Source organism: Phocoena sinus, chromosome 9 (genome assembly GCF_008692025.1).
Source record: "Phocoena sinus isolate mPhoSin1 chromosome 9, mPhoSin1.pri, whole genome shotgun sequence".
Classification (NCBI taxonomy): domain Eukaryota; kingdom Metazoa; phylum Chordata; class Mammalia; order Artiodactyla; family Phocoenidae; genus Phocoena; species Phocoena sinus.
Window position 1 is genome coordinate 1,464,364 of NC_045771.1, and position 27,939 is coordinate 1,492,302.

The following is a 27,939-nucleotide window of genomic DNA, read 5'->3' on the forward strand; positions in this document are numbered from 1 at the left end:
TTTCGTTACACTCTCTGAACATGTGTGCATGGAGGTGTTCCCTACACACCTGCTCGTGCATCCGAAGTGCTTCGCACTCGGGGAAGACGTGAGGCCCCCAGAGGCTCACAGCGTCTTTGTTGACGTCTGGTTGCTGCCTGAAGTTGCCTCCGCGGTTACAGAGCTACCACCCCCAGGATGGGCCTGAATTGCTGGCTGACAATCCCCAAAGCCCAACTCCCGGGCCTGTTTCCAGGCCCTCCCTCGGTTTCTGCTCTCTGCACGAGGAGCGCCCAGCATCCTGGTCTTGGCGTTCTCCTCATAACTCAAGTCTCCTCGAGGGGTTCCAACTCCCCGCCCTCAGGCCCCAGCTCCAGTGGTGTGTTTGCACCCTCAACCCCGACCCAGAGGTTGACAAGCCACCGGGGGCATCCCGAACTGCCCCTCCCCCGCGCCCCTCCCCCTCTTCACTGAAAGGCACCAACTTCCCGTGCATGTCCATCGGAAACGTCTCCAGTCTTCCTTCGCACAGCTGCTCTCCTAGGCCGGAATCATCACTTCCGCCTGGAAGGTCACGAGGACCACCTACCTGGTCTCTGCCACCAGCCTGCCCACATGCTGACCCACCACCTTCCTTTGTCCAGCAATATTCTTGAAAACACAACTTCGATGATCTAACTTCCTTGGCAATAATCCTTCGATGGTTTCCTATGGTTGAGCAGATAAATCCCCAACTCCTCAGCATGGAGAAAGTGGTCCTTCACAACCAGGTTGCGAGTTCCTGTCCTGCTGTCTGTCCTGGGTCCCAGGGCCCCACACGGCCAGGCTCCACACTCTCGACCCCCTGCTGGTGCCCTCGTGTCCTCCGAGTGCCCCCTCAGCCCCTCTTGGAAGAGCACGCCACGTCCCAATGGCACGTCCTTTGAAAAGCTCTCTGTCCCTGAGCGCTGGGAATAGCTGGCTGTCCCCATCACTCTTTGACTACAGGACCTGTCCTGTTAAACTTAAATGATGGTTTTGAACCCTTCAAGCTGCCCCAGGTCTCAACTCCACGTGTGGCACCCAGGAGGCCCCCAGCAAATGTTGACTGCGACCAAGTCCCAACTCTTACTCGGGTCCTCCTAAAGAGAGGCTTTGAGCTGACGTAATTCAGAGACACCACAGCCTGAGCACAAAAAACAGCCACACACACAACTGGAAAAGTTGAAACTGAATTACAGACGGGCTGAGAGTCAAGAGCAAATGTCGGGTGCTGAATCCCGCCACACCAAGTAACACCTGAAGGGGACGCACAGCATCCTGCCGTGACATCTCGGCCGGGATGCTGTCTGTGCCCACAGGTCAGCAGCCTTGCGCCCAGAGCTCTCGGTGACTGATGCCACTGTCACCCAGGCCCAGGACGCAGGCTCTGGTCACGGTCAACAAGCAGGCCCTTCCCTCCATCCCTTCCGGCTCTTCCTGCTAACCCAGGGGCACCTCACCAGTGAAGTAAACCAACAGAAGCAGTGTCACTGCTTTACAGTAAGGCCTAATTATTATTATTATTTTTTACAAAAGGGGCAGAAGTGATTTGAATTAGGTTATTTTCATGAAAAGACACTGGAATGTTTTAGACCTCTGAAGAATGTGTTCTGCGTTATGAATGCTTTATGAAAATTGTTTATTTTGCAATAACTTAAAACTTAAGGAAAAACTATAAAAATATACTTCATGTGTATAAACTTCACCCAACAATGAACACTTTGCTTCATCTGCTTTCGCTCTGTCCATGAGCACAGGAAGGGAGGGAGAGAGCCGCTATATCTCAGGTGCATCCTGAACACGCATCCCTGGCAGGCGGTTCTGTCCGTGCGTGTTTCTATCCCGAGGACACCGCTCAGCAGGCGGCACCTGCTGTGTCCAGTGTCTGTCTGGTGACTTCAAAGTTGTTCGGGAAGGTGCGTCACACCTGGACTCGATGGGTCTAAGTGACAGACACTCGCGGGGAAGGAAGATGTCCTTTCCCACGTCAGAACTTCAGGTGAGGAACCAGGATCGTCCCCCCGCTGTGCTGCACCCACACCTGCAAGGCTTGAGTCAACTGCTGACTCTGCCAGAACACGTGCCTTCCAAGTACTTGAAATAATCAATCAAACCTCAGGAATGTTTAACTGACGGTTTCTGAACTTTTAACCAATACATAAAAGATAAATAAAAACGCCGTCCGTTTCTTTGTAACTGCACCCTCTAGAGGCTTGCCTGTTAGAAAATTAGGCACTGGCACACCCCCTGGGCAGCATCACTGCTGCCTGGGGCCCGCCCCTCCCTCCCTCCCTCCCTCCCCCCTGCCTCCTAGAGATATAAACATAGGTATTTGAAGACAGTTCAAAACACAAATACCGTAAAACCTTGGACCAAAATAGAGTTGTTTTTTGGTTTGTTTTTGGTTTTGTTTTGCGGTAGGCGGGCCTCTCACCGTTGTGGCCTCTCCCGTTGTGGAGCACAGGCTCCAGACGCGCAGGCCCAGCGGCCATGGCTCATGGACCCAGCCACTCCACGGCATGTGGGATCTTCCCGGACCGCGGCACGAACCCGTGTCCCCTGCATCGGCAGGCGGACTCTCAACCACTGCGCCACCAGGGAAGCCCCAAAATAAGAGTATTTTAAATACGACAGACTGTGCTGCGGCCCCACATCGCAGGCGAATGAGCACCCCTTGGCCCGAGGCCCCGGCTACGGCCTCACGGACACCTTCCCCTGCAGGGCCCCGGCGCAGAGCTCGGCTCTCTCCCGCAGTGCGCTGGCCTCCTTGGCGCCCCCGTGGGCCTGCCCGCCCTTCAGCAGGAAGTGGCTGATGAAGAGCTTCAGGCCCTCCCGCAGCAGGCCCAGCGCGGGGCTGTCGGACACCCTGAGGAGGAAGGGACATGCGTCAGTGACCAGCCGGCCCCCGTCTCAGCCCTAGGGACCCCGAAGCAGGGGACATACCTAGTTTCCATCTGGTCAGAATTCTCAGGTAAGAACTTAATATCCTATCTGTCAGAAATCATTTTCTGTTTGCTATTAGGCAAGTCTCATGTTCCCCAAATTAATGTTCAGGATATTATTAAAATTAAAACTGAAAGCTACATGTAAGTACAACGAACTTGCTTTTATAAAACAACACAGGTGAAAACAATTTCTCTCCTCCTTCCCACATGTTTTATCGCAAGAGCTGGGAACAAACCTTGCAAAAATTAAACCAAGGTCTTCAACTTCCGTTTCCATGAGCAGCATATGTAACACTTTTCGTAAAAAGTGGACTCTGGGTTTGTCCAATTCACTGAATTCAACGACCTAACAGTCCGGATAAAAAATAATAAAGTTACACTGTGGAGCCGACTCTGCAGTGATTTCTGACTCTAGTTTGAGTAAAAAACTATTGCTCCCCTTGCCCCTCAACTAAGGCTATTTCCAGTTTTATAAAATGAACAGCTGTCATTTGACGCGGGGCCCTGGGACCGCTGGTGCACTGCTGCAGGGCGTGCACACCACTGGTGAGAGCAACTCGGCAGTGCTGAGTCAGGTCCAGGGGGCTGATGGGTACCTAGCGAATCAGGAATCTCATTCCTGGAGTTGAAACGTAGATTATCTCCATGCCTTAAAGAAACTATGCCCTAATTAAAACCATACACATACACACACACACACACACACACACACAAACACTCAATTTAGACCCAGAAGAGACTAATTCCTACATATAACAATCATAGTATACCTATACAGTGGAATCCTATACAGCAGTAGTAAAATCTAAGGACAGAACTGCAGATATCAACATGGATAAATTTCAACCTTATGCCAAATTAAGTAACTGTAAAAGGACATCAAAAGCCTGGTTAACCACATGCAGACACCTACAGCCACAGTGCTGCCTACAGCCAGAGCCCCGTGAGGTACGGAGGGGCCGGGCTGCCTCAAGGAGTCTCCAGGACCTGCTGCATCTGAGGGACACGCCACATCCTGTTCCATTCTGAGCTCAAACTCAAGTGAACCGAAGGCAAGACTCCCCCCAGCAAGGAGAAGGCACTAGCTCTCCGTGCTGTAAGTTCTCCCCAGTTCTGGAAGGTGGGACGAGGCTCTGGCCCTCATTTTCAGTACAGTAGCCAAAACCCAAGGGCACATCTCTAACGAACATGCAGTTAACTCGACCAGCGCTCTGGTGAGCAAATACATAAACACAGACGGGAAACCACAGCCAAGCCTGTCCCCAGGATCAGGAAGCGGAAGGCCAGAGGCCGGGCCGCCAGCCATCCCCGCCCCTCAGCTTCTCCCACAGTCCACACCCTCAGGACCCCCAGACCCTCGAGGTCCTACTGCCCAGGCCACCGTGACTCGCCTCTCATGTCTAGGCTTCGCTGCCCACCCCGGACCACCTCCAGAGCATCTGCGCTTCATCGTCTCTGACGAGTCAACGTGGGAATCCAACAGGGGCAAGGATGCCCCTGCTCTAAAAGACGTGCCACAGCCAAGGGAGGAGTGGCAGAAGCACAGCTTCTGTACAGCTCCCACATCCCCACTTCTTCCTGACGGAGCAGCGGCCGCCGCGGGACTCATGACGGCCTGTACACGCACCGCAAGTCCCGAGACTGATTCACGTAAAGCAGCAGACAACTGTGACGGCGCCTCGAGCTACTAGGCAAACCTACACCGCGTGCGCATCTGGTGATTTCCTATGACGGTCGGATAATGAGAGTGTTTTCCAGGTGAGTCAGGATCTAAGGAAACGCATATTCTTAAGGTACCAAACATACAGAATTACACCTGGCCCCTGAACTCGGCTTTGGACTGTGCAGTCCACCACATGAGGACACTTTCCACTAAATATGCACTGCAGGACCACACGCTCCAAAGTTGGGTGAATCCTCACGTGTGGAACCAGGATTCGGAGGCCGACTGTAAAGTTACACTCGGGCTACGACTGTGCAGGGGGTCGGTGCCCCTGCGCACCCCCGGGGCTCAAGGCTCAAGCGCACGCTGTCACTTTCAGCGCTTCAAATCAGCTTGCACATTACACATACCTTTAGAATGGAAAGCGGCAGTGACTTGGTCTTCAACAAGTGCGCCACCAGGTGAACCAAATTAGAGAAGTTAGTGGCTGGCAGAGTTTCTAAGTCCCGAAATTTGTCCCATATGCTGAACTGGAATGTCATCTAATAAAAAACAAAGAAAAACAACAATAAGAAAAGGTAAAATTCAACAAGTTATTAGAATAAATCACTAAAAATATAATCCAAAGGTACTGTATTTGTTTACTTAAAAGACCCTAAAAATCGAGACTTTTTAGAGGCAACTACACTCTCCTTCCCATACACAGTAGTCTGAAATAGCTTCACAGTAATTTCTATTACAGTATTTTCCCTTAAATCAGCAGAAACATTAGAAAAAGATGGTGCAACATAAACCAGAGGCACTCGCCGATTAACTGGGTCGTGACCCCTCATTTGTGACAGGGAAAGGTGACATGGGGACACGGCTCTTGGCCGGGGTGGCCCCTGACTCAGGGCCCGCATCCCAGGTGGGCCGAGTCAGCCAGAGTGGTTAGACAGGAGAGTGGGACACAGGCAGCCTGCCTCCCAGCTGTCACCTGAAAGCTCCTTGCGTAGTCACAGAGCTTGCCCGCCAGGAATGCGTAGAAAGGGTTGTACGTTTTCTCTTGCAGACAGCAGTCAATGAGGACATGAACGATTTCTCTCTCCTGCTGATCCTTAAGCCCCAGCCTGTAAGACAGGAAGAGCAAGGGCTAAACCTTCAATTTGCCAAATTTTAACAGCTTGAAGGCAGAAATCTTTCAGAGGAACACATCCTGTCTGGCAGTTTGGTTAAGTGGGCCGAGTAGACAGGGCCAGGTAGCAGGACTGGAGCTCCAGGCCGTGCCCCAGCCTCTGGCCTCAGGGTTTCCAACAGCGTGGTAGAATGAGGTGACCCCAGGCTCTACAAAGGCCTGTCACTGGTGACCGACCGACAAGAAACAGGGCCTCAGCTGTGGGCCCTTCTTGTTTTTTCTGTTTTCGAAAACCTATGGTCTGGTTTGCACGCAGTAAAATCCATCCTTTTCGTGCACAGTGTTGACTGTGGACAAGGATTCGTAGTCCTACAGCATTTCCCCTGCATTTCCTTCTGAACTTGAAGCAAATAAAGGAAAATTAATTAGACTTTTTAGACATACTTTGTACACAGATACTTTTCAATCTCATTACAACTAATTATAGAAGTTGTAATACAATTACAACTAAACTAAACAGGAAGTTTAATTCAGACGTAATCGGAAAGACAACTTTAACAGGAAGGTTTCAAGCAACTCATGACAAACAACAGCCACCGGGACTGTCAGGTGGTCACCTGATTTTTTCCAATCAAAATAGATCATAAACTGTCCTAATCTGGAGCTACCAGCGGTCAGTTAGCAGGAGCTGGACTGCAGCCCGTGGCGTGGGGCGGCGGGTGGGAAGGGGCAGGGCCCCGGCCTCCACGACGTGGCACCCAACTCAACAACAGAGCAGAGGCTCGCACACAGGCTTACTTCAGGAGCTTCTCGAATGCATCCAGAAAGTCTTCACTAGTCATAACTGTACAAAATATGTTTCTCCTGATGTCGGTGTTCATTCTCTGCTTTCGGGCGAGCTCCAGTATCTTCGAGCTAACCTGGAAAGAGGGACGACAGGGCGTAGATCATACAGACGTTTCAGTGAAAGTTGTTGTTTGGTTTAGCGTAGCTACTAAGTTTCTAAGAAGTAATATGTGTAATTCTGTGGCTTGACCCGAGGCTAACTGTAAGGTATGCGTAAATACACATATGTAAACGCGGACCCTTTATTCTTGGGCAACCCCCCCGGCACCCCCACAAAGGAAAACCAGCAAGAGGCAAAGCAAGCCCGCAAGGAGAAAACCGCTTGATCCGGGAGGCTTCGCGGGAGCAGCGGGTCTGCCAGTCCAAGTACCAGTGGGATGAAGGAGAGGTAAGCGCTGCGGCCGGGGGGGGGGGGGGGGGGCAGGACGGCCAGGAGGGCGGGGAGGCCAGGATGCCTGAGTGATCGTCCTGCGTTCCCCTCACTCCACTCAACGTTTAAGTCCCTTTCCTAACATTTTGAGACTTTAAAAGGAAGTAACAGAAATGGAATTAAATGATATCACAAAGCAGTAGCTACTTCTATAAGGTCTTCAAATAAACCCAGGGAAAGCCGCGTGGGGACACAGGTCACACGCTTGGTGGTGGCGAGCACGGGTCACGTACCGCCCCCGTGAGCTGCTTCCGCGGGGTCTTCTGCTGACCGCTGTCGATCATCGGGGCGCCACTCCACGCGGACCCCACGATCCACCAGCGCCCGGTCCGCTCGGCATTCAGGACGCTGTCCCAGGAGACGCGGAGCTGAGTCTCTGTCCCTGAGCCAGCGCCTCGCAGCTGATTGAGAAAACAGCAGCCAGGGGAGGCCGCGGCAGCTCAGAGCCTGGGCAACAGCGACCCTGGCTCTTTCCAGCTCAGATAACAGCGTTTCTGGTGCGTGAAAGCTGTGATGGGTCACTGACAGCTGGGACAGTTAACCAGTTAGGAATAATGCCAAAGTTCGAGGTAAACTCTCAGGGTGTGTGCTTGGGCTTTGTGGGTCTATCACCCAAAACACTTGTCTTAGAACAGCTGTCACGGGGCAGGGGTGGGGAGAGAGGCTCAGACTCGGGCAGGAGGCGTGCCCCAAGGGCCGGCAGTGAGGACTCCACCAGCAGGTGCCTGGGACCTGCCGGAGGAGGCCACTCTGGGTCTGACTGGTGCCCGGGCCGAAGGGCTTGCCCGGGGGCCCCACGCTGAGAAGCTCTGGGGAGCTTAAACAGACGAGCCCCCCACTCCCCAGGCTGGCCTCCTTGGTCCTGGTGGGACCCCGGCCCGGGCCCTGTTCCAAAGTGATCAGAGGTCCTCCCACGATTCTCCGGCACGGCCGAGGGCGGAGGGCTCAGCGTGGGGCGCACGCAGCTCACAGGGAGGGTCGCCCCACAGAAACGTGCAGTTGCCTTTCACGTCTGGGAACCCCCGCTAACCGGGCGGGCACCTGACCTGTGGCTCCACCGCCCTCCGGAACGTCACGGGGGTTGGCGCAAACCCAGCAGCGCAGGCGGCCGGGTAGGAGGGTGCCTACCAGGGCTCTCTGCAGCTTCCGCAGCCTCTCCAGGGGCTCGGGGTCGTAGCCCGGGATCTTCCGCACGTCGTTGTTCTTCAGGGCCAGCAGCGTCTCCAGCATGAAGCGAACCTGGAGACAGACGCGAAAAGCCATTATCTCAAATGCCGGAAACCAAGGACGCTTCACCGTGGGGAGAAAGACACCGCCTCTGCGCACGTGGTCACCGCCGCCGAGGACGGGGCACGGGCGCCTCGGGGAGAGGCTGCACCAACCTCAGCAGCCGCCCAGGCCTCCCCGGCCGAGAACAGAAATCCCTCCCCCGCCCCGCGGGCCGAGAACACGCCCGGGCCGCGCGCCCTTCCACCCCCACCGGCCCCTGGTCTCAGTCGCCCTCCTTCCCCACCGTGTCTGCAACCCCTTCCCACTCCTGGCCTTTTGCTTTCCTAACTTTTAAACTGGAAATGACACTGCACTTAGAGAAGACTTTCAAGGACAGCACAAAGACTTCCCACAGACCCTGTCTGAGATTCCCCCCAACGTTCACTTCAGCTGAGACATAACTCACATGCCAAGCGTCCACTGAGCACACTCGGGGCTGTGCAGCCGTCACCACGATCAGTTTTAGGACGTTTCCATCAGCGCTCAAGGACTCCAAACCCACCCAGTCACCCCCCAGCCCAGCTCCTCCAGCTTCAGGCCAGCCCGAGCCAAATGCCTGTGTCTGCCGTGTCTGTTTTAAATGTGACCCCCGAGCATTCAACACGGGGACAGGGTCTTCGCTGGGACCCGCCCCCATGATCTTCCTCTCCCACCTGGAGCCGCACCCCGCCCCCTTACACAGCAACTCCACCACCACCTCCACGGCCCCCAGGACCCTCAGGGGGCTCGGCCTACACCTCCCTCCTCACAGCTAACCCGAGCCCTCACCTCAGCATTTCAAAAATGGGCCAGTCTTCCTGTCCAGTCTGTGTCTCCTGAACAAACTACTGCCCACCTGCAGGGCCAAGCTGGTACCTGGGGTGACCTCTGACCCCTCCCTCTCTCCCCTTCCCCCCACCAAGTCTGGCCACCGCTATGTCCTAAACCCACGTCCACTGCAACTCTGATCACCACCCCAACCCCCGAGGTGGCTTCTCTCTTTCCTAGTTGTAGCCAAAGTGACCTCAGCATGAAAACCTGCTCAGAGCCCTTCACGTGCCTCTGGGATAAAATCCCAGTTCCCTGCGAGGTTTACGAGGCCCCGAGGCTGGCCCCTGCCCTGCGCCCCTGATGCCTCCCCACAGGGACGCTTTCCTTTTTCCTCAAATGAGCCCTCGCCCCGCCCAGGGGTTCCCATGACTCTCCCGTGCCCCTCAGTCTGCAGACCAGCAAACAAGGTAGCCACCATGAGCCCCACTTTCCAGACGGGGAAACTGAGGCCTGGAAGCCTTGGTCCCTTTGCTGCCAAGTGGAAGAGCCAGAAGGCAGAGCGGGCTAACCCCCCCAGCCCCTCGCCCCAGGCCTTCCCAGTAAACCTCTTCTGAATGGCTGAATGTTAAATAGATCGATTCTTAAATTCACAAGAGTAAAGATGCAAGGTTCGCTCACACCTTGAAGATGAAGCCACAAAACCAGATGAGGCAGAAGATAACAGGGCTCATTACGAGACGAAATGCAATATTCATCCTAGATACTCATGTTTAAGTTCTGGTCAGTGTGAGCGTTTAGGCAGTTAGGAAGCCGGGCAGGTGACGCACTCATACCCTGGTCTGGTCCCGGAACTTGCCGCCTGCCCCGCTGGCTTTGGCCTGTGCCTCAGTGATCAGTTCCTTAAGCGACAAAGCATCATCTTTTCTCAAGGAAAAGCCCACATTTCTCAGCATTAACAGGATCAGTTCGATATCTTTTTCTGTGAAAGTTCCAATAAGTTTTCTCAAAATGTCAAAGATGAGGAGAGACTGTACCACGTGGAAGTTATATAAATGGGCGATGATGGTGAACAGGTTGTCACACTCTTTCCCGTCACATCCGCTTTTATAGACGTCAGCAAACTTCCTCACCACAGCCTCCAAAAAGTACGCACCGACCTGGATGAAGAACAGAAAAAACATTACTGCAAACATGTAAGAATCAAGTGAGCAAGTCATTCTCAGGGGTCCTTCTTTTAACTTCAACGCATGTTGAAAGAATTAGTACTTTTAAAATGAACACATAAAACGGACATGTGGCAGGATACGAACTCCAGCAGGGCAAAACCTCTAAAAACACAAGTGTGAGTGCCCAGAGCTTTACAGAGGAAAACACCACACCACACATGACGCAGAGCAGGGCGCCCAGCGCACACCTTCCCTCGAAGTGCACCTTCTTGTCCTTAAAATCAACGAGGTGCTGTTTCCGGCCAGCAGCCATTCTGGTCCCTTGGAAAAATGAAATCGTCAAGAATGTTAAGGACACATCCGTGTCTCTAAAAATGCACTACTATCCAACACGGCTCACTTCTCCAGCCTGGTTGGGCCGGCAGGGAGACGGCAGGAGAGGGCGCCCGGCGGTGGCAGAGCGATGGTGACTCTCCAGCTGAGACACGGGGAGGCGGATCACCGCAGCCGTGCTGGACCCTTGAAGGCGGACCGGGCCCAAGAGTCACCCAGCGACAGAACTAGAGGATGTGGCCACTCACTGGACGGGAAAGATCAACCTTCTGCGTAACAGCAGCTGACCGAGCTTCTGACGGGGATGGTTCATCCGTCAGCAGCAGGAGAAGTGCAGGCCGGGCGGAATCACTGTAACCTACGGGCTTCCCCGCCGTCCAGCGGTTAGCGCTCCGCGCTTCCACCGCAGGGGCACAGGCTCAAGCCCTGGACGGGGAACTGAGATCCCACAAGACACGAGGTTGGAAAAAAAAAAAAAAAAAAAAAAAAAAAGCCTTATAAAGTCTGAACTGTAGGACACCTGGGCAGGGCTGGTTATAGAAGCAGGAGTGGTAGTTAAAATCCCGGGTGAGGATGAGATCAACCGGACAGGCTGTCGCCGGAAAACATACACATGTCACTGCCAAAACTCAACAACATAAATGCTAGAGGAGTCCAGAGAAAGGCACCAGATCGGCAGGAGGGAAGAGTGACTTCGCAGAGGCAGCTCTGACAGACTGGATGTGTTCTTTAGTTTCTGAAGACCTGAGAATAAACAACTTTAACCTATTAACTCCCAATTCAAGCCTCTTCTCTAAAGATGAATCTGAAGAATATACTCTCCTACCATGACCACTGTATTACACTCAAATACAACTTCAAAACAGAAATTAGAATTCTGCGGACATCAAGAAAAATGCAGGTATAAAATGTACTCAGGTATGTTTTCAATCACACAAATGGAATTATTTAATCCTATCAAAATCTGTCAAAATCACAGATTCCAGTTAATGTCTTCAAAATAAAATATAAGAGTATAGCATTAAAAAATAAGAATAACATTCACATTGCTAAAGTTATTTAAACAAATAAATTTTAACACAAATCTGCACAGACCTGAGTTTTGGTTTTTCAACGACTCAGAAGCAGCTCAGTAACTGACACCGTGGCTTCGTAACTCACGTTCCTCTTTGCATGGATTCCTGTGAGGATGCTCTTCTCATCACAGGCCTGAGAGAAGTTCAGTGGAGCCAGAGCTGGGACAGCTCAGCCTCCTCTGGCACCAGTTTTAGTGGCTGTCGCTAGCTGAAGTCCCCTCACGACTTGCCCTGAACGATCACTTCAGCTGTCCCTCAGGCTGTTGGTGAAGGTTTAAAGAGCAGTGGGACCAATAATCTCGCATTTTCAAATGCAGGGGATTCCTGATATTGTGTAGGTGGTCAGGGTCTACGGCCTTTTCTGTAACTCAATGAAATGCTGTATGTATTGAAACCGTTTTTTTTTTTTTGCGGTACGCGGGCCTCTCACTGTCGTGGCCTCTCCCGTTGCGGAGCACAGGCTCCGGACGCGCGGGCTCAGTGGCCATGGCTCACAGGCCCAGCCGCTCCGCGGCGTGTGGGATCTTCCCAGACCGGGGCACGAACCCGTGTCCCCTGCATCGGCAGGCGCTGAAACCATTTTGATTGTCAAGTACTCCGGGATGGTCCAAGAGGACCGGGGGTGCACTAGGACAGCCTATAATGGCACTGAATGAATCGTGGCCATCACAGGGCACTAGGAAGGTATCCAGTGATTCCATTACGCTTTGTAATGAAGAGAAGGGACTCACAGCCCTTAGAAATCAAACAATTACGCGATTCCCTAAACAGCTGGTGCAGATTAGCTGAGGAGAGTTTGCTGTTCAGAGGTCTCGGGACCCACGCCCCCTCCTCTGTCCTCGCCTCCCTGTGCCCAGGAGGTCCCAGAGTTGCCATCTTTCAAAGTTCTCACTGGGACTTCCCTGGTGGTCCAGTGGTTAAGAACCTGCCTTCCAATGGAGGAGATGTGCGTTCAATCCCTGGTCGGGGAACCAAGATCCCATGTGCCGTGGGGCGAGTAAGCCCGTGCTCCAGAGCTCCTGCGCCACAACTAGAGAGAAGCCCGCGCGCTGCGATGAAGATCCCACGTGCTGTGACTAAGACCCGGCCCAGCCCAATAAACAGATAAATAAACAATAAATTTCAATAAAATTCTGACAGAAAGTTCTTACAATATGACCTCGGCTAGAGGAGAAAAGCGTGGCCCAGAGGTTTCTCTCGGGAGGGTGACGGAGCCTGCAGTGGGAGGAAGGGTGGAACTCCAACCACGCAGCGGCTCACAAGCACTACTTTAACGAGCACTTCCTCGGGCCAGGCTCCTGCATATGCTCCCAGCCTCCCAGCCTGAAGCCGCCAGACCAAGCCCCCAGGGGAGGGTGGGCAGGCAGGTCACCAGGTGGCTGGTCTCCCCGCCCACCACTGCCCCCACTGCTGAGCCTCTAGCAGATGGAAGGAGAAGGCCTTCTGGAAAGTCTGTGCTCTTTAAAGTAAGCCCTGGACAGCCCCACCCTGTAAGACCCCAAATGGTTTTCAAGACCATAATTGTGAGTAAGTCCTAGAAAAGTGGGAGGGGTGTGAAGAGTGCGCGGCAGGGGGAGGCAAGGCCCTGGGAACGGTCCACAGCCCGGCCTTCAGGGGCTTTGCTGCGTTTGCAAAGCGGGGCTAAATACCCGCCCCACTCATCCTGCTGGGAGTCCGGAGGACTTACACCAGGGGATCAGACCTGCACTGACACTTTGCTGCCGAGGCCTGTTCCTGGGAGGAGGGCAATCGGAAGGCAGAGGGGCTCAGCACCACCCACTAAAAGACACTGTCCCACATAAAGATCCTAAGGGATCGAGTTCTCTGGTAAATATAAAGCTCATCCGGAAAACTACACCTCGTTGGCCTACTCATTCACTCATGCGTCTGTCTACCTCAGTGTAAAGTCCTGTAACCAGACCGATTTCCCTCAACAACCTGCAAGCAGCCACACGGAGGGAGTGGATGCTGACCAGGAAGGTTATGATCTCACTGTGGGAGGTGACAAAAGAGGACCTGGGACGAGGTGGGCCTCCCTGATGCCAACACAAGGGTCACTGACCAAGGACCAAGAACACGGGGCGGGCCGGATGGCACGGGGATGCTATTTCCTCAGCAGCACCTACTGGGTACCAGGCACCGCACAGGAGATGCTTTAGACACGGTGTCCACTGAATCCCGACAAAGGCCCCACTTCAGACACGGGCAGGTCTGTGGCCCACCTAGGGGCACCGAGGCTCCAGGCCCAGGCACTGTCACGTGTCCCCTCGCTTCGTGCCCAGTTTTACCTCACATTCCGGTGGCCTTTCGCTCAACACAAAGCCCTGTGCTCTGAACAGCTGAAACAGTCACTGTTTCCATGGGGAATACAGAGAAGACGAAGGCAAGTCCACGACGTCAGCCCAGAGCGACAGAACTAACAGACAATAAGGCCACGTCAGAAGGGACCAAGCGCAAAAGCAGAAGTTGGCCAACGTCACGTAGCTGCCGAGTGTGGTTTAGGATGATACAATACAGACAAGGTGGCCTTGAGCCGTGTCAGCTGATCACTGACACAAGCAGCACTTGGACAGCTAATGGCTGGAGAGAGGCAGCCCTACCTCGATGCCAACCGTGCAGTGAAGAATGCTGACCAGGAGGACATGCTCCATCACCAGCCTGGCGGGCATGGCCGCGTCCGGGGCGCAGGCGCTCAGGAGGACGCCCGTCAGAGTGTCACTCATGTCCTTCCTGCTGTGGCCCATGTACAGCTCCTCCAGCTGGCCACTGATGGAGGCCAGGTTCGGCTCACTCAGCCTGCAGACAGTTGGAAAGACAGAGCGACAGTGCTGTTTCAAATCAAGAATTGTTTTTTTAGGTCAATTAAAAGAAATTGAAAAAGTTATTAATACTTCCAATAGATCCTCTTTTGTGTATGTATTTGACCCACGAACAATTCTTATCCTGTCCCAACAATCCAGTATATATGTACATAACACAGAATCTTCTGGAATCTTCAAATAACATTAACTGCTGTCCTTCCAGCTGAAATGCAGCCACAGTAAGTAAGGCACATGCAGGATTCCCTTCAAGACCACAGAGACTGTGATGAGGATACTCCACTGATATCCTTACCCAGTCTCCCCGGGCAGAGGGAGGGAACCATCATTAGCACATCCATATGTACTGTTGGAAAAAATCCCAACTTTTCCATTTTCTGCTGGCACAAAAATCTTTTATTTCCTAACATGGAGATAAGGGCTCTACTGGGTAGGGATGGGAGGATGTATATGCACTGCAGCTGTGCTAACTCTGAACATCAAATGGCATGTTCAGTAAAATTCCAGGATGCACCAAGAAGAGTGTTTTAACTAAAAAGAAATTAAAAAAAAAAAAAAAAAGGCAACGCAGGCTTTGGTTTAATTCTCAGAACCATTCCTGTGTTTTTAGAAAAGAGACAATCTCTTGAAGTTACACAATACACTGTCTCGAGGTTACCTGTTAATCAGACCTTTGACCTGTTTCTTGAGCCTCTCTAGTTCTTCCTTTTTCTGGGCATCCACTGTCTCCTCTTCTCGCCTCACGTGGGGTGGGATGTACTTTCCACCATTTTCACAAAGACTCTGCTTGAAAGGACAGAAATAAATTACAAAAGAATGTACATTGACTACACCCCACCTTTCCCCTTGCTACACTCACACTTAGATATTAAATTCCCAAGAACTGGGAGAGGCTGTCACTACTGACTACTGCTGCTTCATGAACATCAGCTATTTCCCGAGTGCCCACTCTAGTCCTGGACAAGCACGCCATGGCCCGGACGATGGACATCATTATTTACTTTAACACCAACACTACATTTCATCACCTTACTTTTCCCTCTGTAACTCTTCAGACTTGGCTGCGCCCCCCGCCCGCCTTGTCTACCCGACAGAGCCCCGTATTCTACACTTCTGCCAGCCTCAGTTCACTGTAGGCACGGCAGCACACAAACACCTAAATTAAGTGTATCACCAGTTTTGGAGAAAAAGCGGTCCAAAGTAATTTCAAACCTGTCAAAGCCAGTATCTAAATTTACATGATAAAATCAAAATCAACCCACTGCTCACTATTTCCTAGATTTTCAACTGAGGGGATTACAAGTCATTACCACCGACCAACACTCCCTGACAAGCCTTTAGGAGACAGACATTTGTAAGGCGTGATCCTTGCTCTCAGGCTTTAAGCTTAGCTGGAGAAAGCACATTTTCATACACAGAAACTTAATCTTAAGACACCCGTTAGTATGTCAGTTACACCGCCACAGGCTGTGAAAGAGACTTGGGAATAGTCAAAACTTAAAGTGCTAAAGAGAGGAACTGATAGCACTTGGGCACTGCTCACAGAGTGCCAGGTGCTAAGGCACCAAGGACAGAAATGAAAGACACTTCATATCCTTCAGGAGGGGAAAAGATTCCCCAAGATGTTTGACCTTAACAGATAAACACAAACAGTGAGAAATCGAGGAAAGGCCTCGCAGACAGAAGAAATAACATACTCAGAGGCAGAAAGGTGAAATGGTGAGAAGTGGAGAAGGAAACACAAGCAATGCCATGAGGCCGCCTTCAAGGTGCGTGTGCAGGTGAAGCTGTTTTAACAGGCAAGGGGCCGGCGCGTGAGGCCTTGTCTGCTCTGCCGTGGGTTCTAAACCTGGTCGTCAGTGTGCGACTTTATCCAAGGGAGTCTCGGAGATCAGCTCTGTGTTTTAGAAGGATCCACCCCAGGAGCAGCTGGACAGAAAAAGGACTAGGTGTGGGCAGAGGTGACTCAGGGGTGTTGCAGGAGTCCCCAGGGTACACGGGAGGTGGGAACAAAGCTTGGGGGAGGGGAGTCAAAGTCAGGTTTGGAGACTGAGGCAGTAAACCGAGTGAGGACGTGGCCTTAGGACGACGGTGGGAACGGCCGGTAAGTCCCTGGGATAGAAAGGTCTCCAGGGATGTTTTCTCCCTGTCTCTTTATTGTGAAAATTTAAATAACCCGACAGACCCATACTCAGCTCAAACAATTATCAATACATCAACTGTGTCACTTCTGTCCCGTGTTCTGCCCCCACCCGTTATTTTGAAGGAAATTCCAAAGGGCTCAGATTGTTCACAATCTAATACCTTATCGTTTGCGTCAACATCCTCCGCGGAACTTTCACTCCTGTCTTCGTCTTCGGCAAAACGGACTCTCTTCTTCCTCCCTCCCTCCTTCGCCCTCCGGTCCGCTCCTCCGGCTTCCAGCTGTCCCGCCCCCGCCACCTGCGGGTCCTCCCCCTCGCTCTGCGCTCCCGCGTCTGCTGCCCGCTCGCCTTCGTCTTCCGCATCCTGCTGCTCCCGTTCGTCCTCGCTGTCACCTTCGGGGAGTGCCTGTCCCGCATCCTCCTCCTCCTCCTCACTGCTGCTTTCATACCAGCCACTACTCTTCCCAGAGTCCAGGGCTCCCAGGATGTAGTCGAGCCCATCGCGGGCAAAGCTAAGAGGCACGGAGCTTCCGTCGCCCTTCTTTCTGCGCTTGTTCAAGCCGAGGCACCGCTCCAGCTTTCGGATCTCTCGGTCCTCCTCCTCGTTGGCCGCCAGAAGTGCCCGTTTCCGGGCTGCGGCTGCGGGGGCCTTGGTCCTGCCGAGGGGACCCCTGGCCTGGGCCTGGCCGGCCTTGGCCGGAACCGGGGGAGGTCGCAGCTCCTCGGACGGCCGCGAGGCCCGCCGTGGGGACGGCTGGCCGTCCTCCTCCTGCGTCGCCTCCGCCCGGGGGCCGCTCGCTCCGCCGCCGCCCGGGCCCGGGCCCTGCGCGGGGCCGGCCGTCCTTTGGAGCCGGCGCGCCTTCCTCAGGTGCCGCTTCTCCTTCCTCAGCTCCCTGCGGCTTTTCCTCCCGCCCGGGCGCACGCGTCCCTGAGCCCGGGGACCCTCGCGGCTGCCGGGGGTCTCGCCCTCCGAGGTCGCCTGCACGAACTCCTCCACTGCTAGCTTTAGCCGCTTCAGGGCCCCCTCCCCACCGCCCCCAGGCCCGCGGCGCGGCCCGCGCCCGGCGCGGCGCTTCCCACGGGCCATGTGCCCCCGGTAGCCGCTCGGGAACTGGGCCGCAACTCTCGTAAACGTCGCTACTTTCCAGGGCGCTCCGACGCGCGACTTCCGGTCGGGGCCAGACTTCCGGGAGGAGAGCGGCGCGCTGCGCGGGGCGGCGCCCCCTGCTGCCGGGAGGGCGGCAGCGCAGGGAGCCGCACGGCTGCAAACGGTGCCTGCTCTTCAGGCTGTAAACTGTAACTTCCGAATGAGCACAAATACATTCTCGTTTAAAAACGAAAACTTTAGAGATTATGGTAAAGAAGGCTCCTAACGACGTTCCACAGCAGTAACCGCGCTTACGGGGTAGGGGTAGGGGTGGGGGTGGATCCTTGCGGACGCGTGTGCGGGTGGAGCGCGGGTGGAGCCATGGGAGCCACGCGGTGTGTTGCTGCGTGTTGCTCACGGGAAGCTTGGTCCTGAGCTCACTGCTCCTTTCACTCAACCTCAGGCCTCAGGTCCCTCCGCGCTCCGCGTAATGACGCACCTATCCCGTATTAGGATTGCTGGGCTTCCCTGGGGTGATGTTCCCTGATTACCGCTCCATGGACAGCCGCCCCCTGGGGTGACTGGTACCCCACCAGAGTTCAAGTCCGCTGGAATTTGTGGACGTGACCTCGTGTGGAAATAGGGCCTTTGCAGATGCAAAGTTAGGAGGAGGCCTTGCTGGATTGGGCAAGCCCTACATCCAAAGACAGGTGTTCTTAAAAGGGAAATTGGGCCTCACAGCTCACACACAGGTAGAAGGCCATGCGATGTCCGGATGATGGCGGAGATGCTCCTCGAGCCCAGGGACTCCAAGGATTGCGGCCACATCAGAAGCTGGAGGAGGCCTGGAGCAGGTCCTGTCCTGCAGCCCTGGGAGGGACGCACCCCGCCTACACCTTGATTTCCGACTTTCAGCCTCAGGACCGAGTCTCTATATGTCTGTTTTAAGCTGCCTGGTTTGTGGTGCTTTGTCACTGGGTGATTTGTACTGGGAAACGAGTACAACACATAGGAAGGTGGGGGCTGGGGACCAACAGTACTCAGGGCTTAATGGTGACCAGCAAAGAAATCTTCCTGGAGGGACCAGAGTGACACCGGGATGGAAGTTCAAGCCAGGGCTCCGGGCTCGGTTCAGATCCTCACCTCACTGTTGTGTGACCTGCTCAAGCCACTGAGACTCAGCATCCCCGTCTGCAGAGCAGGGTGCTCAGAGTGCCCATCCCACAGGGCTGTCATAAAATTAATCAGATTTTTTTTTTTTTTTAGGTAAGAAGTAGATTTATTTATAGAGAAACACACTCCTCAGAAGGTGAGAAAGGCCCCAGGGTATAGTGTTGTCAGTTTTTATGGGGGTGCGTAATTTCATAGGCTAATGAGTGGGAGGAATATTCCAGCTATTTTAGGAAGAGGCGGGGATTTCCAGGAATTGGGCCACCGCCCACTTTTTGATGCTTATGGTTGGCTTTGGAACTGTCGTGGTGCCTGTGGGTGTGTCATTTAGCTTGCTCCTGTGTTACAGTAAGCGTGTACTGAGGCTCAAGGTCTAGTGGAAGGCGACTTGTCCGCCATCTTGGACCCATTTGGTTCTAATCAGGCTATGTCATTCTTGTGCCCTGCCCCCTCCCCTCCTGCTTCATCCCCGCCCCACCCCCCCAACCCCCGCAGAGATTTTACTCCCATATTCTTATGGGAAGCAGAAGGGCAACGGTCCGTCTTCTGTTACTGCTTCAAGCCTGGGTAGGGGCGTTGACCCCGCCTGTCAGGGAGTAAAAATCTCTGGGTGCCTGATCTAGGGGCCCCAGGGGCAGGACAGCTCCTTGTTTTAAGTCAGGATGGGTTGTATTCCTTGCATAGCCATCATCTTGGTGTGAAACTGTTGTAACTGCTTCCATAGCCTTTCTATGAATCTCCTTGGTGATGAAGCACTTTTTGTAACAGCATCAGAGTACAAAAATATCTATAAATAACAAAAGACTTAAAGGGCATGGTTAAACGTCTGATTACGGGGCTTCCCTGGTGGCACAGTGGTCAAGAATCCGCTTGCCAATGCAGGGGACACGGGTTTGAACCCTGGTCAGGGAAGATCCCACATGCCCCGGAGCAACTAAGCCCGTGTGCCACAACTACTGAGGCTGCGCTCTAGAGCCCACAAGCCACAACTACTGAAGCCCGCGGGCCACAACTACTGAAGCACTCGCACCTAGAGCCGGTGCTCCACAGCAAGAGAAGCCACTGCAGTGAGAGGCCTGTGCACCACAACAAGGAGTAGCCCCCGCTGGCTGCAACTAGGGAAAGCCTGTGCACAGCAACCAAGACGGAACACAGCCAAAAATTAATTAATTAAAAAACCCCAAACATCTGACTACAGTGTAATCGATAAAGAAGCATGGTTACAATAGGCAGAATTACGAATGATTACATTTAACTTAACATACCAAATAATCTTAGTTAAATATTTCTCTTTAAGATACCTCAGGGGCCCTCTAAAGTACCTCAAAGTTAGCTGGAATTCAAAAATGACTTAACTAAAATTTGGTATGTGGGAAGTTTGTCAGAAAGTTTTAAAACACTTGGTCAAATAAGATCATAGGTCACTGTGAGACAACAGTTATTCCTTAACCAAAGTTACAAAAGATCTCAAAAGCAAATACAGATCACTTAAAGGCAAAGAAACTCATACTGTTATTAAAAGCAGCATTTCAAGAAAACTTTGGAGGGAGAAACCAAATCGAGTCTTGTCCCAGCCCACTCCCAACAAAATCCACTTACCCAACTGAATTTAATCCAATCTTAAAAATCCTCATCATGCACCACTCTTTCCAGTATTTTTTTCTCATTCCTCCGACCTTCTTTTACTGAAAACATACATCTTACTTTCCTTAAACGTTTTTTTTTTCACACTGAGTTACTTCTCTTGTTGACAAATTTGTAACAGATAAAGGTTTTATTTGACCTCCAGTAAACCGAGGTACAACAGAAGTGTTATACTCAACGTTGATGACTCTAAAGACATGTCTAATGTTAATGAAACCAACAAGCTTAAGCCTCCTCCAATATCAGATATCAGTTTAGTACTGAATATTTTCCAGATGACATGGACCTGGAATTCATTCTGGCCAGATTATTTTCTGAGTATATGTAAGTGCTTAATTTTTTTAAAAAGCCAATTAAGCAGCGCTCCTTTATGAATTCGTTTTTGGCAATACCACACACCTACAGCACACATATAGATACGTATGAACACACAATCACACACAGAGGCCTCATACTTCCCATTGCACAATTTCAGTCCTGAGCCAGGTACAACATAAAACCCATCAGTTACAAGGGGTTGGATTCAAATCGGGCTTCTGGCAGATGGAACAAATCAAGGTCACCTATCTAGATGGCTAAACCTTTTTTACTAGTGCTTACAGAAAAGACAATTTAGGATTTCTATTTATCCTTGACAAGTCAAGTTCTAAATTACTCTCTTTATTAAAATTTGCGTTTAAAAAGATGGCAGACCCCCACCCACCCCCATTTGCACTGAGAAAAGAAATTCCGGAGTTTTGTCTCCTAGAATGAAGATAGAGTCGAATAGAGAGAAAGGAGAGAGAGAGAGACCTACATTATATATGTATATATCTCGAGGGGGGAGAGAGTGGGCAGGCGGGGAGCCAGAAGGAAGCAGGGCTGGGCGTCGGCGGCTTGGACCTTCACCCTGTCCCATGGGGGCTGCTGTGGTGAGGGTCCTGAGGCTGCCACCCACCCGCCCCTCCCACCATGCCCACCCACCCTCCGGTGCAGATGCCCACACCCACACTCGGCCTTTCAGCTCAAAGGTCCACCTTGGGCACCTGGCCCAGCCAGCTCTGTGGGAGGGAGCTGGGGGTCCTGGTCCCAAGGGCCCTCCCCGGTAACATTCCCTCGGGGCCCCGACGCACTCACCGAGACCCCTCCCCCCCATCTCCCTCGGACTCTGGGGCGGGGGTCTGGCTGGAGTCCTTCCAGCCCAGCTGCCAAGCGACCTTGTCCCAGCTCCCTCTCCCCAAGCTGTGAGCGTGCGTGCGTGTGTTCTTGTTGAGGTTCTGTGTCATATTGCAAATGTAAACAAATAAAGGAAGACAGTTTAAAAAGATAAAAAAAAATAATAAGAGGGCAGAGGTAAGGGTTCCTGAGAAGACCAGATAGGACATTTGCATCTCAAAGGTACAGGCAAGTTCCTCCTAGGATGACTTTGTTTTCCCTTCGTTTAATACCTACAAGCCTCTTAAGAGAAACTGGGAAGGGACTTCCGTGGTGGCGGCGTGGTGAAGAATCCTCCTGTCAATGCTAGGGGACACGGGTTCAAGCCCTGGTCCGGGAAGATCCCTCTGCTCGCTGCCTGTGTGCACCAACGAAGACCCAACGCGGCCAAAAAAAAAAAAAAAGATAAATAGGGGAGGTTTTGGGAGAGGTAAAATAAAATCAGTGAGATTTAAAAATTAACTTCTTTCTTTTGTTCCACATGGAACTGACACCACCTCCCTGTTCTCCCTAAGCAGCTCTGCGGGGCTCTCGGTTTCTGGTCTGTCCCTCTTTGTCACCTGCACTGTGGGGCTGTGGTCTCCTCACGTGACTACCTGTGAGGGCTCGTTTGGAGTATTAACCGCTCTTTTGCAGGCTGAGTCGTGAGCCGTGTCTGATTCGCTCTGCATGGAGAGCTCCCCAGACCACTGTGTCCTCAGTTCCTGGAGTGAAGTGACAGGGAGGAAGGGTCTCCCAGCTGGAGCCCCCAGGCCTGGGGCGAGAAGCGGGGGGGGGGGGTCCCGGGGCACGGCCCCCCGCCTTCCTGAGCACCTCCTCCCGGGCCCTGGCCGAGGATGTGGCTGATCCCTTCCGGGAGGGAGAGGGAAGGAGTGAGCAGTGTGGGCTACATGCCCCCCCAGGTCTCCCCAGGCTCTCGTTCCTGGTAAAGCCCTGCAGCCCGTGCCTCTCTCTCACTCAGCATCTTCTCTGGTACTAATAGCAGCTACCCCGTTTTAACAGGAACCAAATGAATTACATTCACTCATTCCTGCCGGGTGCTCTGAAAGAAGGGGTCTGGCCCCCAGCAGTGGCGCGGAGGCAGCCAGCTTCCAGAATCCTCTGCACCTGCTCCAACCCGGGACCAAGCTTGCTCAGAAGTTTCTTTGCTCTGAAGCCACGACTTCGAAGACTTCGTGGCGGATTGATGTGGGCAAATCTCGGGGTTCTTTTTCAACCCCAAGATCCTAACGTGAAGGAGGCCTTTGCAGCGGTTCTGGCTGGCTGGCGCTTGGAGAAGCTGTGTCTGTCCGAGCCTGGAGGGGTCGGCAGGCGTGAGGGCGCTGGACGGCTGGTACCTTTCCCTGGTCCTGGTGAAAGGGGCTGGCTGGTGGGGAACGGAGGCTTTAGCATCTGGTTGCAAACATGGAGCAGTCCATGAATGACACAGGGGTGGCGCATGTGCAACAGAGGGCCCACGGCAGGTAGTAGGGCGGAAGGCTGGCATGTGCGCGCGCGCGTGTGGGTAAGAGGCGTTGGAGAAGTGGGCGAGGCCAGGCCTGGTGTTGACGCTGGGACCAGTGGGGAGCTGGTGTGGTGTTCTGGGTGGACACGTGGGTGGGGGGTGGGGGGTAACTGGAACGGGGCTGCGTTTTGAAGCAACGGCCCCGCAGCTGGCAGGGCTGACTGAGGTGGATCAGAATTGATGGGCAGACAGAGGCCGTTGCATCAGACACTTGTTCCCCAGCCTGGAAAAACTGCTGGTTGCTGACAGCTCTTTAAAATAATAGCACGGATGATCTATTAAGAGTAATATGATATACAGTTGAAGTGTAACCTTTCACTCTGTGTCTTAGTCCGTTTGGGCTCCTATAACAGAACACCGTGAACGGTGCGGCTGAAACTTCAGACATTCGTTCCCCATGGTTCTGGAGGCTGGAAGTCCAAGAACAGGGTGCCAGCAGATCCAGTGTCTGTGGCGACCCGCTGCCTGGTTCATCGACGGCCGTCTTCTCGCTGCGTTCACCCGAGGGAGGGGGTGAGGGAGCTCCCTGGGGTCCCATTTATAAAGGCCCTAATCCCATCATCAGCGCTTCACCCCCATGACCTAATCACCTTGCAAAGACCCCCACGTCCTAACACCTTCACTTTGGGGGTTAGGATTAAAAATATGAATTTTGGGGGAAATAAACATTCAGTCCATAACGCTCAGGTTCACAAACTTTGTTTCAATGTGTCAATTTACTGATTGCTTATTTTAAGATATTGTCTTTTCTGGTACAAAAATAATTCATGCTCACCATAAAACCCAGAAATATCGTAGTTAAATGTGTGATGTAGAAAGGGGAAGCCCACCTCAAGCTCTTCCTCCCAGAAATCCATTTCCTTCCAGATAGTCAAGGCATACATCAACTTGCATTACGATTACTCTTTACCAAAATAGGACGCATCACTTTGCAGTTTCCCTTTTGCTCTTGATGATACAGCTCAGGTTTTTCCCCCCACGTCAGAAATCTATGTCCCGACAGCAGCGTTGCCTGGAGGCCTGCTGGAAACGCAGCATCACGGGCCCTCCCCAGACCCACTGGGCCAGAATCTGCATTTATCAGCCTTCCAGGATCCCGGCAGCCTCTCCAGCACGTCAACATCTGAGAACCGCCGATTCTGGGTCCCTCACTCTTTTCAACGGCTTTATGGGCATAATTTATGTAACCAATGTGCTAATGGTGAATATTTGTTTCCTTTTAAAAACATATATGTGTATTTTGCACTATTAAAAAATGCCACAGCAAACATCCGTGTGTGTGTGTGTGTGTGTGTGTGTGTGTGTGTGTGCAGGACCGTGTAAGGGTTTCACAAGGTTATCATCCTAGAAATTGCTTAGGGAAAGTGTATAAACACATTTTTTTGAATTAACAGATAATGCCAAATTTCCAACCCCAAAGCTGTGCCAACCCGTGCTAAAATTGAGAGTGTGAGCGCCTGTCCCCCACACCTCCCCTTCGGTGACCCCTCCCAGCTGCTCCTCTCTGCCCATCTGATAGGTGAGAGGTCAGCGACCCCCTTCTTCAGCATCCTCACCACCCAGACTTCCTCCCCAGCAGCCCTCCCGCTGACCCTGATGGAGAACATTCAGTCAGACCCAGCCCTGCTGGCTCCTTCCTCTCCATCCTTACGGCCACTGCCCCAGTGCCGGGGCCCTACCTTGGTCCTCTGCAACCCACTGGCAGCCTGGGCGCTGGCTTCAGCCCTTGTGGCCCAGCCCCCGCCCCCTTGTCCCCTCCCTGCCCCCTCCTCCAGGGCTGCTGGGTCTGGCCTCCTTGGCGTCCCACACGCCCTTGGCTGGAACGCCCGTCCTCTTCCGTTGCTCGGGGCACCTTTGCTGGAGCAGTTTCCCTGCTTACTGCTCTTACGTAACCCTCGTCTTAGAGGAATTCTGTGTCTTCTCTGTGGCTGCGTCTTGCAGCTCAGATTCTTCTTCAACTTCCTGCAGCGTGTTTCTATCCCCCAGGGGCTAGTTCACGCAGTAGGCAGTGAACAAATGAGTGAATGAATGAATGAATGAGTAAACGCCTTCAGATCCTACTGGGGCCAAAATGAACTTTCACAGCCGGCACATCCTCCATCTTTTCCTTTTGCTACGTTAATTGTCAGTGGTGCAGCGCAGCCAAGAGGGGCAGGGGCCAGGTAAGCAAGAGCAAGGGGGTCAGACTGGACTGGGAAGAAGGATGCTCCGTGGGAGGGGCTCCAGTGAAACTGGGCCTCTGAGCTGAGCTTGTCCTCTGGACAGGAGTGTGTGGTTTATTCCGTTAGCTGCGGGGTAGGCTCACCATGTGACACCACTCGCAGATGACTAAGGAGCTGTCCCTGGGTCACAGACCTGTACTGACATCTCTGCCCAGTAAAGGAAAGGGAAAAAAGTCATAGTTATATGTTGAGATTTTCAGTATTTTTAGTTTACAAGCCAACTATTCATCACATTAAGACACTGATCTATAAATAAATTTGAAGGCAGTGATACATCTGGGTCTTTGCAGGCCTCAAGTTAGGCAATGATCTGGAAATATATTTGTCTGTGTCATTGATCCCTTCTTTATTAATGTCGTGGCTTTCACTGTGGTTATCAATTTCATTCCCGATTACCAAAGTCCTTACAAAACCTTTGTTCCCTGGCGTGGCCTGCACCGGTCAGTGCTTATGCATTTGAGTAACAGAAAGTTACATCCACCTCTGGCTGTGGTTCAGATGCGTCGTTAATTTTCATTAGCTCTTCCTGTTCTTTCTACATACTTCTCCCCATTTTCATTGGGTTTTTCTATTATCTGGAGATGCTTCTCCTATATGGAGTGCACATTACCTAAATGCTCTTGAATTGAAGGTAGGTACATTTCCGACATAGGGACACTTTACCTTCTCTGCAAAAGTTAAGCCTATTTCGCTAGTTATGTAAGATTTCTCGTTACTTTTTATTACTGTCTCTGTTGTTGTTGATTCTACAGCAGGCTTTATGGTCAGGCAGTCCTGTATCCATGCAGGGCAACCTTAGATGAGGTTTGTTTCCCACGAATATTCTCGCGTGAGGCCATCCAGCTAATGCATTGTGTGAACTGTGACTGACGAGATGGGACCAAGGATGTCTGCTGTTTTTACGTGTGCTTACAAATCTCTTTGTCTTTCTAGATGGCTATCATACTTATCTTGATTATACTATATTTTGCTTATATTAGAGCAAACTAGTAAAACTTGAATGCAAAAAAACCTCCCACACTTACAAAAAAAAAAAACACAAAAAAGAAAAAACGAAAAACCTCGAATGCGGCTCTTGCAAATTGTATAAATGCTACTTAGTATCACCACTGGCTACAGGCACCAGCCCTTTCATACTGCTCAGATCACAGACTAAATGCAGACACTGTCTTCTTTAGGAAACCCTGGGAATATAACAACCAGGAATATATTTTTTCTTAAGATTTTTTTTTGATGTGGACAAGTTTTAAAGTTTTTATTGAATTTGTTACAATATTGCTTATGTTTTGGTTTTTTGGCCGCCAGGCATGTGGGATCTTAGCTATCCGACCAGGGATCGAACCCGCACCCCCTGCATTGGAAGGCAAAGTCTGCACCACCGGGCCGCCAGGGAAGTCCCAACCAGGCATGTTTTATTTTTTCTAAATGAAAAGTTTCCTTTTGACTATGAGAAGTTCAAAGTCACATTTCCAGATAATATCAAAAAGTTTGATAAAGAAGGTTGTAGAAAACACTTTTGTCGGTTCCTCCCCATGTCCTCCACACAGCAGGTACCTGGGGTGTCCTGGAGCAAGGGGCTTTCACTCCGGTCCTGCCAGGGGCGTGGAGGTGGGCTGAGGGCTGGAGGGTGGGTAGCCCCCGGGCATAGCCCTCCGGCCACCACGGCTTCTTCCGCGGCCCTGCGGACTCGGAGAGCGCAGCTGCGCACAGCCTCCTCCGGGCGCTCACGTCCTGGGCCAGCTCCCCACATCCCCAGCGCACTTCGGGCGTTGGTCCTCAACCAGAGCTCACGCATTAAAATCCTCGTCTCAGGGTCTGCTTCTGGAAGATTCCAACTTAACAGAGTAGTCAAAAGAAACAAAACCTGCTGCTAATAATCAAACAACGATCCAGAAGTAACCAAGGGAGGGTATTCTTCCTAATTTTTCTAAACTCGAACTTGGTTTCCTCCTCCCTCGGCCCCAAATTCTTTCTTACACACACACACACACACACACACACACTTTGGGAAAAGGAGGGTGGGATCCTATTCCATTCCTTCTGTTTCCCGAAGCCCTCGTGTGCCCAGGAGAATGGACCACCGTGAGGATGACGACTGCATGAGGACCCCAGGAGACGCGCTCCAGAGCGGAGGATGGATTACTCCCCGGAGGCAGGGGCAGGGGTGGTGGGCAGACAGCACCGCCGTACATTTCAGGTGGCTCCTTCTGCCTCTGTCCCCGGAGCCACCAGAGCTACACCCCAGCTTCCTGTTCGTCCTTCCCTCTGCCTAGTGGGTCCGCCTTCCCCCGTGCTCGTGGCGACACTGCCTCACCCATTTAGCCCCAACCAAATATGCCCTCTGTTTTGAAATTGACCTTGAGTCTCTCCTTCCCTTTCCCCAGATGTCCCCCTCACTCAGAATTCCCCAGCCCTTGCTTGTCTTCCCCAAGGCCGGGGACCTGGGTCACACTTTTCTGTTTTCTCAGGGCCTGGCATAAAGGCCTTCAGAAAACGCCTGTCTCTTGGTTGATGGAAGTGGAGAGGTTTTTACTGTTCACAGCATCAGAGCTGGGACTCCCTG

At 52.4% G+C, this 27,939-nt stretch overlaps 1 protein-coding gene across 2 annotated transcripts; it reads right to left on the bottom strand.

Annotated features, from left to right (window-relative positions):
* Positions 1–1,620: 1,620 nt before the first annotated feature.
* Positions 1,621–17,683, bottom strand: NOM1 (nucleolar protein with MIF4G domain 1). Of its 2 annotated transcripts, none has more exons than XM_032643546.1 (11): positions 16,716–17,683; positions 15,070–15,194; positions 14,193–14,388; positions 9,851–10,174; positions 8,127–8,237; positions 7,232–7,399; positions 6,521–6,642; positions 5,585–5,717; positions 5,019–5,150; positions 3,182–3,291; positions 1,621–2,866 (listed from the first exon to the last, which is right to left on the bottom strand). In XM_032643546.1, exons 1-11 carry the CDS (start codon positions 17,640–17,642, stop codon positions 2,692–2,694), a joined length of 2,523 nt encoding a protein of 840 aa, XP_032499437.1. In that variant the 5' UTR covers positions 17,643–17,683; the 3' UTR covers positions 1,621–2,691. The 2 variants fall into 2 exon arrangements, with proteins under 2 accessions (XP_032499437.1, XP_032499435.1); XM_032643544.1 differs by having other exon boundaries at positions 15,070–15,197.
* Between the last annotated feature and the right edge of the window lie 10,256 nt (positions 17,684–27,939).